General features: G+C 31.5%; 1 protein-coding gene across 2 annotated transcripts in view; it reads left to right on the top strand.

Annotated features, from left to right (window-relative positions):
- The first annotated feature begins 6,225 nt into the window (after positions 1 to 6,225).
- LOC143245148 (dual specificity testis-specific protein kinase 2-like) overlaps positions 6,226 to 21,923 on the top strand; it is a 76,195-nt gene continuing 60,497 nt past the window's right edge. The window contains exons 1-2 of one of the 2 annotated variants that reach the window (XM_076491131.1): positions 6,226 to 6,560; positions 14,321 to 14,686. In XM_076491131.1, the coding sequence (XP_076347246.1) occupies positions 14,426 to 14,686 (261 nt within the window). In that variant the 5' untranslated portion in view covers positions 6,226 to 6,560; positions 14,321 to 14,425. The remainder of the gene's footprint in view (positions 6,561 to 14,320; positions 14,687 to 21,923) is intronic. The other variant, XM_076491132.1, reaches the window with a different exon arrangement.

Genomic DNA, 21,923 nt, shown 5'->3' on the forward strand with positions numbered 1-21,923 from the left:
TTTGCTTGTACAAGTAATGTGGCCACCTATGTCTGAATGCCACCTTTACACCCCACGTACACATTCACAGCAGCAGTTGACATGTCCTTCTTCAAAACTTGATGCTACTGCACTGCGATGATCTTCTGACCTTGCATGCTTCACCAAGTCGTCATTTTTAGGCTTTGTAGCAGTTTTCTCAATGGTATAAATATTTGTCGTCTTCTTGTCCCTGCATAATTTACAATGAAATGTATTTTGTTGGGAAACCTGTTCCAGTCAAGGAAACTGTGAAAACCAAGTTTCCTTAACAACTGTGTGAAAACCTCTGGTATATATTTTTTTTCACACCGACAGTCTGTTCACTCCTGCAAGCTTCAGTTTCTTCAGAGCTGTCTTTTCTTTTCTTTTGGAAGTGGATTTCCCTCCATCAGTTGATGTTGCTTCGGCCTCCTTTTGAAAAGAACTTGATATATCTAACTGTTTAGACGTCTTTTTATCTGATGTAGGAGTTGTCATGATCTCAATTCAAACACATGTCAAACGAAATTTGGAATTTCCACTTTGATACAGACCATACGTTGGTTTGATGAAAGTCAGGTTTTCTCTAATTACTGTTTGTGTACCGTGGCAGAATCAAGCATGTAGCATAAGAAATGAAAATAAAAGAAATCATTAGCACAACTAAGTAATATTTTTTTAAAATTTAATTTGTTAGTTGTCATCCCTGAAATAATAAAAATACATATATAAAGAAAATATAGATTACAGTCAGTGGTAGTTTTTAAAGACATTTCTTGTTTTTTCAACTCGCTGGGTCATTTGTCATCATTAATGGCGTGGATGGCGATAAAAATCACGAAAGCTGTTAGGACCTAAACTTGAGGAGAATAAATAAAGGAAAACCATCCAAGACCGAAAAATTATCTTTCGCCACTGTGGCGAAACAAACACTAGATTTTTTAGCCACAGGCTGTTTCTTTTCGCCAATAGCAATGTGGCTGATGGCTAGCGGAAGTCTAGACATCTGTCTAAGCTGAATATTCTTATAGTACCTGACAGTGAGTGCAATGAGATATGTACAATGTCTTTCATTCTTTAAAACATTAAAAATAAAAAAGAGAAGCCAGAAATGAATGATATTTGAAATATTCTTAATACAAGTTAGAATTATCTGTCAACATCATTTATCAGATGGGAATCAATTTCATAATACTTATTTTGCACTTTAAGTTGTTTTTCTAAACAACAGCTCAGACTAGTAAATGGAATAACTAAAATTACTGATACATATTAAAAACTTCCGGTGTAACAGCTAAGCATTCATTTTCCTTCACATCTAGTCATCAGGTCTGAAAATGGATACATCATGAAACTCGTAAAATTGCTGATGAATCAAATACATGAGAAAAGTCATTATAAAATAGTGGACATTTTAGTTTGTTGAATGTAAACTAATTAGATTTGTGAATCGATAGTAAGTGCAAAAAACTATTAATAAACAGATATAACTGCTTAAATGGTACATTTGACATGCAAAAATTTCAGTGATAAATATGCATTTGAAGGGTTTAAAACATTTTAAATAACTTTAAAAAAAGGTATTTGTGCCTTTATTTATATATATTAGAAATTATTTGTTTCCATTAATTTAATTTTGCAATATTTTTGAGTAGATATGACATTTGATTCTTTGAAGTTTTCGCTCTTTACCCATCTCAAGCACAAGCTTACCACAGTTTGAGATCCAGCGTTGTTCTCAGCTGGTTCTTTAATATTGATTTTAAGTTTCCAGTTAGGAGCACTTTTTTTAATGTTCATTCGTCTGTCACTAAAGAGTCCTTGTATTTTTGGCTCGTAACAATTATTATCCAGAGCAGTGGCCAGCAACCATGGCTGACCCGCCAAAAGTTGTATTTTTCCATTACAAATTGTGAGGGCACAATCATTGCTCGGTTCAAATCTGTTTGCTGGTTGAGAAGAACAAAGATAGTGAAGGAAAGAGTTGCAGCTACTGAAAATATTAAAATCCATTTAAGGAGAAAATATTCAAGCTGGTAAAACTGTTAATTTTGTTTGTTGTATGTAAGTAAAAATACACCTTTAAATACGTCCCGTAATAACAATTATATTACTATCACTGGTCCAACACAAAGCTAAATTTTCTCAACAAAAGAGTCCCGCGATTAAAAATGGTTGCCGATTGTGGATACAAAAGTGTTTCTTAACCTTTTTTAAGTTGTGGACCTCTTTGTGAATCTAATTCGAAAGCTAGGGATCTTTTCCTCAGAAAAATACAAACACAAAATAATGGAGGAACATTTTTTTTTGTCTTCGGTTCACGGAACCCTGAAGCCCTTAAGGGTCTTTAGACTACTGGTTAAGAATTTCCGATCTAGAGGCTGTAATAGTAAAAAAAAAAAAAAAAAAAGGTGAAATGTACTTTATATGCAAAAACTTTAAATATCTTTATTCGTTACGATTCAAATAATTTAAAAACAATGATCGTACAAAAAAGTTAAGAAAATGCATAACTTTTTGCACTTCAAGTGTTTTTTTTTGTGTGTGTGTTCAATGTACCAAGAACGTAACATTTCCTATAACCCATAACTTAGAATCGCAAACTGGTGTCTGTTTCAAATAACAGTTTGTAATCAATGACAGAGGCGTCGCTAAGTGCTGACACACGTGATCCGTGTACCAACTCTATCTGACAATGCTCAGAATCTTCAGGTGATATTTTTTTAAAATCGGAATAGAAAAGTATGATCAATAGTACTGAAACGCTGAAAATTCCAGCCCTATGGGCACTGAATTTTTTTTAAAGTAACTGGTGATAGCTCCAATCAACGGAAAAATAAATTGCTTTGAAGTGTAAGGTTTTGCTGATTTGTTTGTACCAAATGTTTGTGCAGAGCTACACCAAGGCTGCTTGCAACAGACACCCCTAATTTCGGACAAATAGATTGAAGGGAAGCCGTGTAATCAAGAGAACGAACCATAAATTATTTGGTTACTGTAATGGAATAGTTGGATTTAGTGTTGAAGTGTGGATGTTTAACCCATCAGCTAAGAAAGTCGTTAAGCTATATAGAACACAGGGAAATGAAACAATACCTTCGATTACTGTTTGTTTTATGAATTTTGCACAAAGCTACTCGAAGGCTAACTGTGCTAGCCGTCCTTAATTTAGCAGTGTAAGACTAGAGGGAAGGCAGCTAGTCATCACCACCCACCGCCAACTCTTGGGCTACTCTTGTACCAACGAATAGTGGGATTGACCGTAACATTATAACGCCTCCACGGCTGGGAGGGCGAGCGTGTTTGGTGCGACTCGGGCGCGAATCCGCGACCCTCAGATTACGAAGCGCACGCCTTAACGCGCTAGGCCATATCAGGCCCACCTTCGATTACTGAAAATTTGTCGAAGATCTGTAATGAGAAGCGTATGATAACTCGCAAAAACCACTATTTCAACAGACATGACTGAAAAATTACGGCAAATTTTCTGCGAGCTATTGGCGAACGTTTTACTTTATTACACATAATCCCAAGTTTCAATGTAAGGTTTATGGTTTTTTGTTATCCTTATCCTATTTTGATATTGTTTTTAGGTTATTATTTCATCTGGTTAATTCTTTTCAATTATTTCGAGAAAATAATTGGAAGTCAACTAATAATAATAAATTATTTCTTTAACGTTTTCTATAAATACTATAACTTACAAACTGTTGTAACTTGTTGGCCTAATTACATAATGATTTTAAAATCGTAATAACACTAATTATGCTACGAATAACGTGAAAGGTAAATTTACTTGTATAATTTCGTGGATTTTTATCGATTAACTGAACAAACATCGATTTAAACTAAATACTTCACTCTACTAATTGGAAAAAGAAAGAAGAAAAAACTTACTCTCACGGTTATTTTTTATTGATTGGTTGAATCATATTAATTGTAAGTAATCGTAAAATTTGGTAGATTTTTTTCACGCCACTTGATCCAGATATTCAAGGACTATTCATAAGCTGGATGTCGTGTGTCCACTAGCTAACATTTAATTAAACCAATGAAAATACAGCTTACAACACCATGTCTATTAGTATTCAATATGTGCTTAATAAAATTTTGTATTGGTTAATTGATTTTTTATTTTCATGAGAAAATTACCCAAAGTTTGCGTCCATTTCAATCCCGCTGGTGGTATATGACATTATTATATTATATCCACGCGTTATCTTCTCTACCTCTTGTGTTTAGTGTCAAAATGTTTCGAATGAGTCTATGCAGGTTTCGTTTAACACATGATTCTGAAAACCGTTAATTTCATTCTAGCTAGCTATGTAATTCTCTAAAGATAACACTGTTCTGTTAGTGGTGGTTATTGCTGTACTTTGTAAAAGAATGTAAACAACAGCATTTTTCTTCAGTGGTAGGGCATAATCTGGCTTGAGAATACAACTTCTCTATTTTGAATAATGTTGCATATTGTAATTTATTTCGAACGAGTGTCCGATTTATTATGCTACGTATGTTAACTTATCACTAACAGGATCTCAAGTGAATTATAAAAATATATATCAGAACGGATGATATGGGTATTAACACTTTTATTGATAAGCAGAGAACAACGTTTCAACTTTCCTAGGTCATCTTCAGGTTAGCTATACCAACCGTTCTTAGATACATTTTTATTTCAAGTGGGTTTCTCATAACAAAAAATAACTCAAATGAATTGGTTCATGTAAAGATATTTCAGAGGGAAGAAAATCAGTTAACCTATTCACGAGTCCAATGAGAGGAAATTGTACAGTATTTAATGCGAGTATGCACACTCTGTTTTTGTTGATAAATAAATATCGTTTTAATTTTCTATCGCAAATCTGTCTATCTCTATTTATTAGCTTAAACTCAATCATTTTAGACAAATTACTATTAGTTCGCGATCTATCCTGCTGTTTGTCTAACTATAAAGCAAATACATCTTACACTGTTTGCTGAAATCAATTTAACCTGTGAATTCACATATGGGCTGAAGTGCGGACCACTTTTGTAGGAGCAGGACATGAGCTATGGACCTTTAGATTCACATTCTGGCATGTTACAACCTCTAATTAATCCTTTCTTACATTCATTATTTCCATATACCTGCTGTTTAAAAACGTATACCTGCTATTTAAAGTTTTTGAATAGAAATGTACCAAGTACCTACAAAACTTCATGTATTCAAGATATTTTATATTTTAAATGTTTTAATTAGACGTTTTCCAGAGAAAATATGATGTTATGATCAAGAAACTTCTTGAATTATTTTGAAATAAGGGTACGACATAAATATAAGAATCCTGTGAAGCAACTGATGATTTGGTGTATTCAAGAAGCAAGTTGAGTGTTTCAGTTTAGTGTTAACAGTGTTACCCCAACTGTTCGATTACTCCGTCGTTTAGCAGAGAAATTCTGCAAGCTGTGTTTCTGTGAGTTAGGCGCACCATTAAACTCGAAAGTTTTGATCAAATGTTGTTTGTGAACTTAGACGAAACTTGTGCTGAAATGAATCTGGCTAAGCATTATGGAAAAAAGAAATTAATTAGCCATCGTAACGTGAACTGGACTTGGCATTAAGTTTTCTAAAATAATCGGCACAATGATAGAATACAATACAATAACAATAATGTTTTTAAGCATAAAGCTTTCATGTGTGCGAATTTTGACAAGCTTTCTTTTAGCATTATAATACATCTACAGGAGAGAAACTTGCATTACTTCCGAATTTTAGAAGCTGCTTTATTTCTTGTTTTCTAGTGGCTGAACAGTAAGTCTGAAGTCTAATAATGGTAAAAATCTGGTTTTGATATCCTCGATGAGCGAAGCTCAGACGATTCATAGTGTAACTTTGCACATAAAGTCAAAAGGACAAAGTACCGGTTGGTAATATATTACTAATATATATGAATGTTGTTTAAAGTATAAACTACGAAAACAGGATTTTTAAAGCTAGTTTTAAAAAAATCATTAATCTTTGAAAAAAAGAAAGCCTATCTTGTAAAAAGGATCATTTTTTCGTTCTTTTGCGTCTTTAACAGGCATTTTGAATTTTAAATATACATTTATCAACGTAAAAAATAACAAAAGTTTATATTAATACCAAATAATTATTTATTATTACTTGCGTTTATTGACTGAAAATCAATTATAAAAAATAATATTTTTATTTTATTTTGTATGAGGCTACATTTTTTGCTTAATTCTTAGTGCGATTGTAGCGTCATCTAGTTGGTAAATAATAACAAGCAGCTTCACGGCTCCTCGAATATATGTAACTCTTAAATGTAATAGTTTGTGTTGGTCGGAGAGAGGTTTGTAACGTTAGTTTGAGAAACCGTGGAAGTAAAATTTGTTTTCTGTGTTTAGGTGATGTGATGAGTTATCACAAGTACCGTACATTTATTGTTATGATAAATATCTGTGAAAATAACTATTCAAAATACTGTTTGTTGCATAAAATAATTAAATATTTGGAGTCTGAGAAATTAATGTGAGGATTTTTTTTTTTTCAAACAAAATGAAAGAAAAGCAAGGTAAGAAACTTAACAACTAGCGCCTAGGTGTAATACTACTTAGTAATACTGATAGTATTAACTTGAGAGAACATTATTAGCAAATTAGTGTGCAGTGCAATATTTATTGTTTTACTACTAGTACAAGTGGGGATCAGGTATGCTACTGTGTGCGAGTTGTAAATAGGACTTCGTACCCGGCCTGAAGTCTGCTCTCAGGTTTAGTTGTTAAGTGTTTAGTAATTAAGTATTCATATGTATATATGAACAACATATAGTGATACGTATATTTTATCACATAATAACATAATATATATATATATATTTAAGTTTTAAGAGTTCATGACATGCTATCGATAATGCTAAAACATATTAAATCAAGTCATCTATGTAAGTAATAGGTCTCTGAACTAGCAGTTTTATTTCTTAGAAAGATGTATATATATATATTTAGGTGTTTTAGTTTAATGACCAAGTTTATGTAAGATATGCGAGTTGACAATGTCTGTAGAAATTATAATTAGAACACTTGAATAGAAGTTTCTAGTGCTAGCTAGGGCTATAGATTATTAGCTCTATAACTTGATAAGTTATAAGTAGGAACTTCATATTTACTGACGATTATATTATAAGTTGGTCTTTGTTCCAATCTCTGCTTTTTCAACGTTTTTTGTAGTTAATGAATAAAAATATTTTGTTTTGTATGTTTAAATGAAAACAAGAGAATGCAAACTGAAAGATATTCCAAACTAGGATTGGTTCTTTAGATGTATTGAGAAAGAAGTAAAAACATATCAGTTACGTTCTTCAGTAAAGTTGAAAGATTTGAGGCATTTTATAGTTGAAGGAACTAAATAGTGTGAATACATGTATTAAAAATTTAAAACACCATCAAACTCTCTGCCAGTTTAATAGGATTGTTGTCTTTTATAAATGCTTATGTGTTGGACTGTTATTCTATAAAAACATGATTTGAAGGAAAATGCCTAACACTGAGCTAAAACAGTTAGGCAGTTAATTAGGAGGTTTATCCTTATTATAGATTGCATATATTTAAGTGCATTTATACCTTTATGAAATGAGAAAAAATGTATGTTACACAAACTGTAAGGCAAGTTGGCCTCCCTCCAGTCCTGTTGTATTACTTCACTGCTGAGGGTAATTAATTTTTTAAATGCACATTTTTGGAAGACCTGTACCTTTGTATAAGGAAAATAAATCAGCTTGTACATTAGTGTATAAAAAAGTATAAAGCTGAACTCAGACAAGCTTTTAGTATCAAACTATTACCAATCTTTCTTAATTTTTAGTGTTTTAAATAAAATTTAACCTGGGATTTTGTGTTTTTGGTGTTTTTTCTAAAAGATGAAGTGAACACATTTCTTTTAAATTATAAAAAGAGTTTTTTAAAAAAGAAACAAGTCAAAAGCAACAGAAAATAGACTTGTACTAGGATTGAAAAACTGACTTTTAAGTGAGAAACATGCATGGGGACCCTTTATTATTAATATAATTATGTCTGCATTTCTGAAATAACATATCAGCTTTCATAGTAATTCTATTTAGTGTATTTTAAGAAAAGGACACATGAAATAAACTTGTTGGGTATGAAATATAATATCAATGGGTGATTGTGAAATGTTAATTATATTGTATATATGTTGTTGTTTAAATGAAATTAAATCTCAAAAGTTTACTTACTGTAACAAAAACAAACAAAAACAATTTGTTTTAAACCAACAAACATTAAGGATAAAAAATCTATCACCATTTAAAACTTGTAATGGATGTGGAATTATTAACCACAATCATGTTGTTGCAACTTCCATTTATATTATTGTGAAACATGATAAGATAATTTTAAAGAAAAAGATAATTTAGATGTATTCCTATCCAATAGTATTTTAAGTGAATTCAAACTAATGCTTAAAACAGCGTAAGTTTATGATTTTTAAGAGACATTGTCTTAAAGTCATGTCAAAACTTTGAGATCTTGAATTTTTACAGACTTGAATACCTAGGTTAATCTCCAAAATTTTCATTCACTTTGTCTAAGAGACAACCCCTTGGGTAACTAACAATTTTTAACACCTGAATGAATCCAATCCTCAATTTTACCATGTTCTAGAGAAAACAAATACCAAATTTTATTTTATTTTTCCTTATACGTGTAGCTTCAAGGACTTAAACAAGGAATTATATTTGGTAACCTATTTACTAACATTATACTTATTTATAACTACTTAATTGCTTGTAAATTAGTATATAAAAGTTTTTTTGACACTCAAGTATTTTATTGGTTGCTATAAGTTTACCATTTAATCTTTAATTTAACAACAAAATGTCTAAGATGTGAAAATTGTTTGCAACTTAATCACATAACTTAAGTCTTATAACTAAACTTTTTGAACACGTATGTCACTCCAAATTAAACTACATTAGTTGAGGATTGTTTTCAAAGTGAATATGCTTGCAAGGATTTTGTATTGAAAAAAAAAAGATTAAAACCAAAAATACTCAATTTGTTTTGCTGGCTTTCTTTTGAATTTCTTAAATTGGTATAACTAGTGTGAAGTGTATTAACTTGCATATTAATTTGCTGCTTAAGTCCTCAAATCATGTGTATTTGCAGTGTTTCATATTTCTGGAATAAAAATATTTTAAGATGTAGTTGTGATTGTTATGAGAGGTCTTTCTTTGTGTGGCCCATTATTAAAGAGCTTCTGTCTGTTTTATCGAAATGCTTATTTTAAACTTGTAGGCTTTGAAGTCTTTTCTGGTTATTTCCAGGAACATGTATGTAAAAAATAGATTATATTTAAAACCCAAAATTCCTCTACAACTGTGGCTTGTTTGGACTCTTTAGAAGTACAACTTGAGGACTGTTTTATTCTTTTCCTAAAACTCTTTTAATTTCCTTAAGCTCTTGACTGATGTTTGTGTTTAGACTTAGCAAAACCAAGCGTCTTTTATTGATGTTTGTGAAGCTTTCAGTTGCTGATACATTACTTGGTTTTCTTGGAGTACCCTTGAATATGAGTAACAGTTATATGTAAATTTATAAAAGTAGCATGCTTATGATTGTCGTGGGTTAAGAGTCTACTTGTGTTTTCCGACTACAGTTTTTGTATAGAACTTCTGTCATAAGTAGTACATAACCTGGCCTCTTTTTTCCTTTTCCTCTTTTAAGTATGTGTTTGTGTCTTTTCTGAATGAATACATGATCTAAAAATATACAAAGGCTTTTTGCATAAATTACAGGATTAACCCCCACTGGGAATGAAGTATAAGAATTAGACCACTGGGTCTTAACTTTATTATTGTAGATGTGTACCTCTCAATTTAGCTGACTTGTTAGAAGTGATTATTGAATAATTTTGCCGGCTGTTGGTTGTATGCAAGAATCTTTTTTTCACGATGTCATCAAAATAGTGTAACAGAATTATGAGATGTTTATTTGTTGCTATGGAAGTTTGACTTTTTCATCTTTATAGATTACTTACATCTGTAGTTATGTCAAGCTCCATACTGTAATTTGATGTTATACGTAATCCATTTTTGTTTTTCTTGAGTTTTCCTCTACTGATATGTTTAATTTTAATGAAACGAATCTGCATGAAGTTATGTTTCATTATGATGTTTCTTATTTGTACTATTTTGTTAAATATAAATATTTATTGTCCTAGAAGCTTATGATTTGTTCAATTTACTTAATTTGTATTGTACTGTTGATTTTGATTTAAAAGTGCTTGCTACTACATGCTCATTGGGGTAACATGGTTATGGTTACAATACAATATATACATTCACATTATGCATTAACAGTAGAATTATCATTACCCATGTGAAACTTCTATCTGTGATCAAAATCTTTAACAACAGTGTATGTCTATGTATTTTTGTATACTGATCTCTCATGTAAGTTTCAAGTAGCACATGGCTTCAGTGAAAGGTGAAGTAAATCTTACAAACTTTACTTGTGGAAACAAAAATCTGTTTTTATTTTTGGAGAGAGTTTACTTTTGTCAAACTGTAAGTTTGGTACAGTATTCAGCCCCAAATTTTGGTAAAATTTAGTAATAGTATTTAAAGTATATAAAATATAAGAAGTAATGTATTATATGTTCATACCAAACATTTCTTTTGATTATGTTGTGTAAAGCATTAACATTTATGCATAATTTGTTTATATCAAATACAAACAATATGTAGCAGTTTGGTGAGAAACAGTGATATTGTTTGAACTGTATAAAATGTAACATTTTAAATGTTTGTACCACAAGTTTTCTTAAAATTTCACAAAGGAATCTAGTAAATGAAAATATGAAAATGTCTTCTGCTGTTCTTTGTTCAGATTGAATATTTTTAATTTACTGTAAAAAAATTTGTTGAGAAAAATCCATGTTCAAAATTGGTAAAATGCATATTAAGGTTCACTTTTTGAAAGTGTTCAATAATAGGGTTTTATGTTAAGACTATTTGAACCTATGTGTTTTTCTTACATTGATATTTGTTTCATAGCCTGCTTCATTCCTCTCCCCAACATATACTAATTCCTTTTAATAGCTGCAGCATTTAGTTGTTTTCAACTAACAGTTGATTAAGTTATTTGTCACATTACTTAATTTTTGAGTAAGAAATCACCTACTACATTGTCAATTTCAATCAAAGCAGCCTTACAGTTAATAGTTTTATACAATAGTTTCACATAACTTATGAAATAATACATTTTGATGAAAGAAATCAATGGTAAAATAATATTCCAATGTGGTATCAATAAAACTAGTGTTTAAGTATTTGTTAATTTGACTATAAACCTCTATTTTAAATCAATAAATCTTTTCAAGGTTTCTTTATCTTACTTGCACTACTTTCTCTGTACAGATTTTTTTACACTTTTCAACTGTTTGCAAAGTGTGATTATTTTATCTTGAAATAAGAGATTATCCAAAGTATAAATTTGTTGAAAGACAAGGTGGTGAAACTGTAATGTAATACCTGTAAACATAAGTCTAGACATTAGTAATTATTCATGATGTGGAAAGAGTTATCTTGTTAATTTTAAACATGCCAGATGTATAAATATTTTTTAAATTTTAATAATTTCAGTAAGAGACTAAATACATTTTTAGAAGATTGTTAATATTAAAATATTTCTCGTGATATACTGCTAATAAAACTATTTGGTACATAGGTATAGTTCCTATGAAACTTAAGGTATTTGTGGAAATATTGCTCATACACAGATTGCCTTTGTTGGCCTGTATATTACAAAAATATGGTAGTATGCATAGATCATATTTTGTAAAGGTGGACAGTTTAATTGATATCAGTTATTACCTAAGAGTAGTGACTACATTAAATAATGTCATATAAACTGATTAAATAATCAAAATTAGCATTTATGTTTATTACTCTTTTTGGTTATTCCAACAGTCCATAAAGTAAAAGTATGTTTAAATCCATTATCATAAAGATAATTAATTTATCAAAAATAATGTTTCAGGTTATTGATGTTTTTGCTTGTAGAATGCTGTGCTTATTAATTAATTAATGTGGCTGTTGATTCATCAGTTAAAAAGTACCACCAACAGTCCATCTCCATGTGGTAGTAATGGTCCTTTCAAGTACTCAGTTTTACACATGGAATTACTGTGTGTTATTCTATAACTAGCATAATCGGATAAATTGTACATAAACATGTTCTGTAAATGTGTTCATGAGATGGTTTATTTCATTTGTTTTTCTATTCTCATTCATATAAATTAGCAGTGATGTATGTATGCACATTTACTAGGTTATTTATTAATAATTATTTAGTAACATAAAAGTGCTTAAGAGATTTAAGAGATTTCATCATTTAACCTCTCAGTTGATTGCCATCTATGTAGATTTTCAAGCTTTTTCTTGACTTACTGAATCACTATATGGTAATTTTTATCTCTTAACTTTTATCATTGATATAAACAAATACAACATTTATTTTTGCCTTTTAATAGCAGCTTATAAAGCCTTGAAGAAACTCAATGGTTTGTAAGTCATTATACAGATAATTTGCTGTGTTAGTTTCACCAAAACCATTGTAATTGGGTTTATGTTTGGAAAGACTGAATGTAACACCTATCTAGAGTCAGTGAGATTGTGTTACCCAAAGTTGTCTGATCTTAAAAGTATGAAACTATGCAAAATTTGGGTGTGACTCACATCTACGTAGTAAAATGTGCCAAGTGTAGCATTATCAATTAACATCAACACTGCCATTTACACTTGTGTGCTAGGTGAGTTTAGACCAGTCAGAGCAAAAGAATGTTTGTTCTTATAAAGCTAATTTTTCGTCTTTTATCAGTTGGTAGAAGGATATGTTTTATGTTGGTGGTTTTAGAGTTATATTTCATGTATTTGGATTTGTATAGAGACCACAATATGTTATCTAGTAGCATACCTACAAAGAAACTTTGAATAACAGGAAGATAGGTTTTTGTAAAGTTAATTTGTGTGTATAAATATTCTATACATAAACATAAAATTTGTAGAGTTTCTTATTATTATTCCCTTTATTTCAATATAATTTATAAAGTTTAAAAGTAAGAATATAAACTAATGGATTATTATGCTAATAGAAATGGGTACGCCATTATAGAGATTGAGGAAGTGAAATTAGAATATTTATTGTACTTTACAATAGGTCTAACATGTGAAAATATGTATGACTTGCAATGCACATGCATATTTAGAATGCATATAATACAAGTGGTTTTATACTCATGGAGAAACGATGTGCACATATTGATCATCAGATTTAAATAATTGAGTTATACTAGTCGTGACCCATAAAATGTTTGCAGTAATTTTCATTTCCTTTGCTTGAATATTTCATATTTTATCATGTATTAGATTGATAAATCCAAATCTATTTAAAAAAAAAATGTATGTCGTCAAACACTCTTGCATAGGCTTAAGTTTATTTGATAAAACTACACATGTAAGTTACTTTACATGGAATTTTATTAAATATAATGATAAAATAATGGCATTTATAATAATGAACAGAGCGTGAAACAGTTACGAGCATTTAGTGTATGTTTTTTATGAGTTGAAACAAAGAATCTTACAAAAATAAAAAATGAAACCCATAGTAAAGAAAAACTTAGCTACAAGGTGTTTACAACAGCCTGTGAGAGGGGCCAAAGCTAAATTATTGCAAAGTTAAGGTAAAGTTATGATGAACTTGTGAAAGCAAACTTAGGTAACTATGCAGAAACATCTGAACGTATGTTCACAAAGTAATAAGCATATGGACTGCGTGTGTATTTTAAACCTAAAGTAGTTGATGAAGCTGGTTAATTTCTTTTAAGAAATTACATGTGGGTTAAGTGTTTGTGTGAAATACCTTGCAAGTACACAAATTAAATTTGAAATTAAAGCCAGTTGTCACATTATGAAAATATTTTGCCATTGTATAATACACTTGTTGCATTAAAAAGTTTGACTAAGCAAAAAAAATGGGTAAGGTGGCTCTAAATGGAAAAGCCAATATGCAATTTATTTTCTTCAGATAAAGAACTTGCTAACAATATGATATTTGTAGAATTTGAGAAATTTGAGAGAAGTTTCAGACAGAGAAATGCATTTGTTATTTATAGATATGGTTTTATGATATTCTTCTGAATAATTATCAAATGAGAAGTCTTATGAATTGAGCTTATATTTTATCACAGATATAAATATCTGTATTTTTTCTGAATAGTGCATAACTTAAAGTTGTAACATTTTTCTTCAAGGCTTCTGTATTTGTTGAAAGTAGACACTGGGAATGGGCTAGCAGAACTAGGCATCTGAAACTTCTCTGTCCAGATGGACTCTCATGTTAATGTGATTGTTACAGTATGTCCTTATCTGGTCAAGCTTTAGTGTGTCATCCTCACCCTTTGGAGCCCCATAAAGCTGCATCAGGAAACTTTACTCATGGTGACACAAGAAATATGGACCCTAGTACTGTTGGGGATCAGCTTCCCTACAAGACTATTTCAACTCGAATCACAGGATCTTCCTGTCAAGCTCTGCGACATGCAGTGGCAGCTTTAAATCGATTGGATGATTTTACATGTGAAAAAATTGGTTCAGGTTTTTTTTCAGAAGTTTTCAAGGTAAGTACAATTTCATTTTATGGAAGTTTGTTTTCAAAGTTACTTGAAAATATAACGGAAATATGTTCATCCTTCACGTATTTCTTTTGACGTATCTGATGCTATTTCCAAGAGATAATATACTTGGTACATTAATGTGAACTCTCATTTACCCCACATGTAAAAGAGAGAGATTTTAAAAAACAGTAAGGCTTAAGTCTTGAATGATTATGTATTTTGATAGAAAATGTTTTTGTGTTTGTGGAATATGTGCACTTTTAAAATTTGGGAAGAAGAAAACTTTGATTCTAAATTTCTCAGAAACAGATTGAACAGTTAACAAAATACCTACTCAAAGAATTAATCTTAAAACATGTTCCTCAAAATGTGACTGTTCCAAAGGTGATTTTAATATTCAGATAGAAACTGACTAGTGTTTGAGATGTTACGTAGAGTATCTGTGGTAATAAAGTTTTTTTTTTGTAACTTAAATAGGATGGTTTGGATAAAATGTAGAAAAAGATTACTTTCAGTAGTTGTAGTTATCTTCAGATAATATCAGAAGAAAAATATATTTTTATTTATATTTCTGCATTGTTGTTCATTGGGGCATAACACTTGTAAAACTTTTCAAAAAGACCTTTCTGATTTATGAGTTGATCCAAAGGAAGTTTCACTGTTTTTTGAATAATATTTGATTCATTCTACGTTCGTTAGAAAGGAAACGGAGACAATGTAAACTCATTGAAAAACAAAGTATGTGCTTGTAAAGTCAAAGTTTTCTTGTCCCACGTCTAAACTTAGTGTCATGTAGTATGTATCTATAACTCTTTGGAAAAATCAAGAAAAAATTCATTACCTTATTTGCCTGAATCTAATTCTCATCCAATTTTGAAAAGTTAAATTGAAGATAATTTGTTTTTTTACACATTAGTTGTACGAAATATATTGAACAGTTTCTGAATACCATAAACAACAATTGATGTATTAGAATATTTTTCGAAATACTCCATTGAATTTTTTTTACGTGTCGATTTTACAAACTTTGTTGAAAAGTTTATACGTGGTAATACAGTAAGCTAATCATTCATCTTCGCTGAGAGTGGTAGTGTAACTTTATACCGGTACGTAAAGTATAATTTTGTCATCAGACTAATTTATTAGATATTATTGAAGTGGTACATGTAAGCCTTTCCTTGTCTGTTCGTGGACGATCATATGATTAAAAACGTTTAATAACAAAGTCTGTAAGGAGCATCGAAGACGAAACACTGCCGGACTGTCTTTTAAAGGAAATCAAAATTGAACTTAAATTATATAAAACTTAAATGTATTATTTGAAGTGACACCAATTTTTCTGGGAATAGTTGCGCATGCGCACTAGTTTGTCATGGCTCAGAAACAACAGTTCAGTTACTGAACGAAGAAAATGCAAAAAAAAAAAAAAGGTACTCTCCCCTCACCTGTGGCCTGCCTACAAACATCTCAGAAATACTTAGTATTTGTAGTAAGCAGCAACAAAAATTCATACTTTTAAACTAAAAAATACCTTACGTCTACTGCAGATTAGGCGAAGTGTGAAGTCTTGAACCTGTTAGTTTTTTTTGTAGCGTTTCAGTAGTTTGATACCATGTAGTGGTTTCATGTTTGAGTGATTAATCTTTGACTTCTAGATGTGTGCTATGCACTGGTCCAGGAACTATATTTTGTTGATCTAGTTTATTTGACAGAAATATTGAGATAATTAGTTGGTATCATTTTTAAAGAAATCTGTGTTAGTGTCATGAAGAAATAATTTAGTTCATAATTAATTGCACGACGTATTTCCTAAGATTATGTTCATGCATCGCTAATTCACTCATTTCTCAGCGTATTTTAATTAAAACTTGAAACAAGCACAGATTTCTTTTTATACCGACCGAAGTAATTGCCGATTCTCAAAATCGAATCTTCATGCATGTTTGTAAATCACAAACTGATTGGATCGTTCGTTAGCAGTTGTCCAAGGCCTTAGGATTATGTGGGCGTGGCATGGCCTGGTTGTTAGGACGTTAAACTCACAATTTGCGGGTCGCGGGTTCGGATCCCACGTTACCGAATATTCTCGCCCTTTCAGCCTTGGGGTCATTATAACATGTGGGTCAATCTCACTTTTCATTAGTAAATAGTATTCCAAGCTTTGGCGCTGTCTGATGTTGACTACCTACTTTCCTTTTAGCCTATCTGCTTTAAATTAGGAACGGCTAGCGCAGATATTTCCTCAAGTAGCTTTGCCCAAAATAAACAACAGAACAAAGTATTTCTGACATAGTTAGTGATATATTTCGAAGTTTTTAAAATTGTGAAATGCATATGGTCACTGAAGATAGGTTCTTTGGTTCCATTCATGTTCTATACTCTTTATCAATGAAAAAACTGAGGACATGATAACTTTATTTATCATCTTGGTCGTTGTGTGAATCTGTAATTGAATTTAAAGATGGAAGATGCGATACGTTTGATATGAGAGCTGATTTTATACGTTGTAATAATGATAAATTTAGCTAGAAGCTAGGCGATACGGCTCATGATGATTTATTGTAGCTAATGGCTATTTGATCGCATTATTTCAAGGTATAAAATACTAAGCTGCAACTAGATGTTGTCGTAGAGATTTTTTTGAGAATATAGGGAGCATTTAAGTTTTAATATAAATACATTTTCTCGACAGTGCTGTGTAAAAGTATTAGGATAAAGTCAAAAGCTAAATTTCATGTTACTTTCAAAGCACATTGAAAGATAAATTTCCATATGAAACTTTATAATTGCATTAATTTACACGCTTAGTATAACAGAAAATCAGTGGAAGTGCTCGAGTTCAGCAAATATATAGTTAATATTTTTTGTTCCCTTTTTGCTTTAATAACTGCAGACAGTCTTTCGGGAATTGTTGCAAAATATTTAATCAAAGTGTCTTTTGGGACTTTACTCGAGATGTCTCTGATACACTCATAAATTTCTTTTGGAAGTAACTTGATTTGTTGAAATTTTGTATTCTCAGGACGGCTGGTATGGGTATTAAAACTTTAATTAAAGTACAGAACAAAGTTTCGACCTTCTTTGGTCATCGTCAGGTTTACAAGAAAACGATGACCAACTGGTCGAAACGTTGTTCGCTCCTCTGCGTAAAATGTTTTCTCAACCCAAACGAGCCGTTATTACACATATATTTTTCTCTACAAGTTGGTTTTCTCTACATCACTGAGAACACAGTTTCGACCTCTTTAGGTCATGTTCACGTTAACAAAGAGAGTTTGTAATTGACCGTCGTCGAACATACGTCTTAGGAACGAGAGTATAAACGCGTACGGGATTGTAAGGAGTTTCAGATGGATGTTAGGTTATTAATCATTACACTGTAGGTATGAAGGTGTTTCTTTATATTGGTTTAATTTTGGTTTTAGTTGTTGTATAAGTTGGGCTTCGGTGATTTTGCGTTTGTTTTTGTTTCCCTACGTAATATCTGTTTGTTTTCTATGGTTATGTTGTTTTTATTTGAGTTGCAGTGTTCGAAAACGTGTGGTGTTTTTTTTTTTGTGTGTGTTTTTTGAATCTGGTTTCTATCGTTTCTGCTTATTTTTCCAATATAGAGGTCGTGGCAGTTGTTGCATTGTATTTTATAAATAATATTAGTGTTGTGTTTGTCAGTGAATTTTTACATAGTATGGACTTGTTTTTTTTACATGGTGTTTACTGGAATGTTATATTTCGTTGAACGTTTTCTTCGAAATATATATATATTTGCTAACATCGGGATTATATGGTATGCAGCAGTGTAAGGTTCTATAGTTCTTTCTTTGAATTTGTTATAGTTTGTTTTTGGTTTATTGTTGGTCTAGGTGTTTGTTTATAATTTTTTTCAACAGCGTTTGAAATAAATTTGTTTTGGCTGATGAAGTGTTTTATCGTATTGATTTCATGGTTAATATTATCCGGTGAGAATAGTTTTGTGATTTTTGGTTTCTTGTTTAGTATGTTACGTTTTTGTATTGTTTCATGTGCTGAGTCCCAGGGAATGTATAATCCAGTATGGATGATTTTCCTCTGGATTTCTGTTTTGAATTGTGTACCGGTTCTTGTGATCATGAGTTCGAGAAATCTTTTCTCGTGTTCACAGGTGAACTTAATGTTGGGGTGTATGGAGTTAACATGGTTGAAAAACTAAGTGTGTGTTCTGTAGATGCGAGTCCAGCAATTGTATTATCAACGTGCCTGTACCAGTATAATAGTAGTGGGTGTAAGGCTGAATTGATCGCTTGAGATTCAATCTGTGTCGTGACGAGTCTCCGATTTATTATATCACTTACGTATTACTATTATTCTAGAATATACTCTTATATCCTATCATATGCTAGTTCTTTGCACCATGACATTGATTTCAGACCATAAATTTGATCAATATGTTCATTTAAGCAGAACCCTTATGATATACCCTTGGTACAAGAATATGGTGATTCTGAAGAATGATAATTATTCTCACCCTAGCTCATTCGGTTGTCAACATGGATCAGTGAAGCATCACCATAATGTTGAAACTTGCATTCTCTAATAGTATGGAATAATCAGCCTTATAAAATAGAACACGTTTGCACAATTCTGTATATATGATATGAACAAATATATGTCACGACAACTACAAAGCGCAAAAAAAAATTAGAAAAGAACCCTTTTCACATGGAAAATATTCGTGTGGTTTGAAGAAATTATTCTACAGATGTGTGTAATAAAATTTCATCTTATGTGTATTGCTTTTTGTACTCCATCACTTCATGTATAATATAGGTGTTGTTTTCTTGAAGATGTGAGAAACATTGGGTGGCTACATGCTAGTCATCTAACGTTCTTTTGTTATTACCTGATGATTCATGTTTCACCTTGTATTAAGGTTTTAAAGGAACACCAGATATTTGTAAGAAAGCCAACTTCAAGGGGTAATAACATCGTTTACCTTAGAGTTATGACTGTTTTTAGCTGATGTAAAATACAGACTAAACATATCGACTTTTAAAATCTGACTTTCGCAGTACCTTATTTAATATTTTACAAAAGGTTTAGATGAAACATACCAAACCGATTCTCTTGTAGGCTGACAAAAAAGTATTAATTACAAACGACCCGTTTTGAATGGATTTACTTTTCCTTGTAAGTCTAACGTGTATTTTATGTGCATTTTTATATATTTACAATATTACCAGTTAATAGTAAAGGATTTTAAATATCGTTTAAAATGAATCTTTACTGATTAAGATGCTTTTTGCCTGAACATTATTAGTTTCGTGCGATTCCTTGCGATCTGAATTATGAAATCACTATTGTGGTTCATGATTTGCTTGAACGTTCCATAAGAATTTTGTGCAATTCCATGCGATCTGGATTATGAATGAACTACTCTCGTGGTTCATGATTAACCTTTTTGTAAAGCTTTTAATATTATGCAAAGTGCAACAAAACCAGCTTTTTGCCTTTGCGTATTGCTTATTAACCATCTAACATTTTGTAGTTATTTTGTATTTTATTTCTTTTACATGCCACAACTTTTAAATATCGGTGATGACGTTAGATTTCCTGTCATGTGGATTTTCTGCCCAATTTGTAAATCTAGGCGAGGACATGCAGAATTTCCTGCTATGCATACTTGGATTGCTGTTTGACGTTTGTTACAGATTATTAATTATACTCGCATTCAGACGTAAAAAAAACAGTCGATTGAAAATGTCACGCAGATAAAGTTTGCATATAGTGAAGAGCAAACTTAGAACACGCTGTACACGAAGAGATTAGTTTAACAGTAAGTTTGTTGTCGAAATGTTAAAGGTGGCGTTCCGTGAAATTAATTAATTTTCTGAAATATATTTTTGTAAAATTAGTTTTTTTTATACAATTTGTTGTCTAGAGATTCGTGAACTTCATAGTTACACCTGCTGTTGTTTTCTCGAAACATTTCGTGAGTCCTCACATTTCTGTGGTGTTTTCAACTTTTCATGTTCTTTACTTTGTTGAATAGTTTGGTTACGCGTGTATCTCAAAACATCAATAAGTAGATGAACTGAAGAATATTTAGGTCCCCCCGCTAGTGCAGCGGTATGTCTCCGGATTTACAACGCTAAAATCAGGGGTTCGATTCCCTCGGCAGAAAATACACAAAAAATATTTAGTGAATTCCCGGTTATCAACTTAAAATTCTTGTTTTGTGATATCCCGAAATTTTAATAAATATGTTGTGCTTTGTACGGGTTTTTATAGTCAAATAGATAATAGAAGTTCTGTGGCCCAGTAACCTGGAAGAGGGAAGGCCGATTATCTTTAACCTGATTTTTGTTATCTGGTGAGATTCAGGGCGACTACACTTATCAACACTGGTTTTAATGAAGGTTTTAACTCTAGAACGTTAGCTTTAAATTATCAGTCATTAACACTAGGTGGCATGGGATTGTATGGAATCCACGCTAGCGTTTTAGGGTTAATATTGTTTTAAATTTCGCACGAAGGCTATCAGCACTAGTCGTTGACAGTGATAGTCAACGGCACCCACTGCCATCTCTCTGGCTATTTTTACCAACGAATAGTGGGATGGACTATACTTTATAACGCTCCCACAGCTGAAAGGGCGAACATGTTCGATGATAGGATTCAAACCCGGGACACACAGATTGAGTCAGTCTGTTATTAACATGGATATCCATTAATTTGGCCCTCGTTCGTACTTTACTGTCTCACAAAGCGGTACAATATGGATGGATGGATGTTCTTTTCTTTCCCACTTTTTAAATACGTAACATAAACTTGGAAATACAATTACGTTGGAAAGTGTAGAAGGTTCTGTTGGTTTTCCTGTAAAGATTAATTTACTTGTACTTGAGATTTTTCTACCTGGGAAGTTTAGCGTTCGTTAAAAGATATCAAACCTTTTCTCACTGGAAAGTTTACCATTCATTACGACATACTAATAATTTCTTCACATGAAAGTTTAGCATTAGTTTATACGTAGTCAGTGGTTAAACTGGGATTTTGAAAGGTAGAACTATCTTCAGTAATTCACTTTGATATATCAGTCGGAAGACCATGAACGTTGATGGCTTGAATCCTCAGTAGGCGGACCGTTCCACTCCAATTTAATCCATGATTATTCTAAACCTTTCCTCACACGGAAAGTTTAGCGTTCGTTAAGACTTTTGAATAGTTTTAATCATTTATCAAAACAGCACAACCACATTAACCG

This window comes from Tachypleus tridentatus, chromosome 2, assembly GCF_004210375.1.
Source record: "Tachypleus tridentatus isolate NWPU-2018 chromosome 2, ASM421037v1, whole genome shotgun sequence".
NCBI classification, from domain to species: domain Eukaryota; kingdom Metazoa; phylum Arthropoda; class Merostomata; order Xiphosura; family Limulidae; genus Tachypleus; species Tachypleus tridentatus.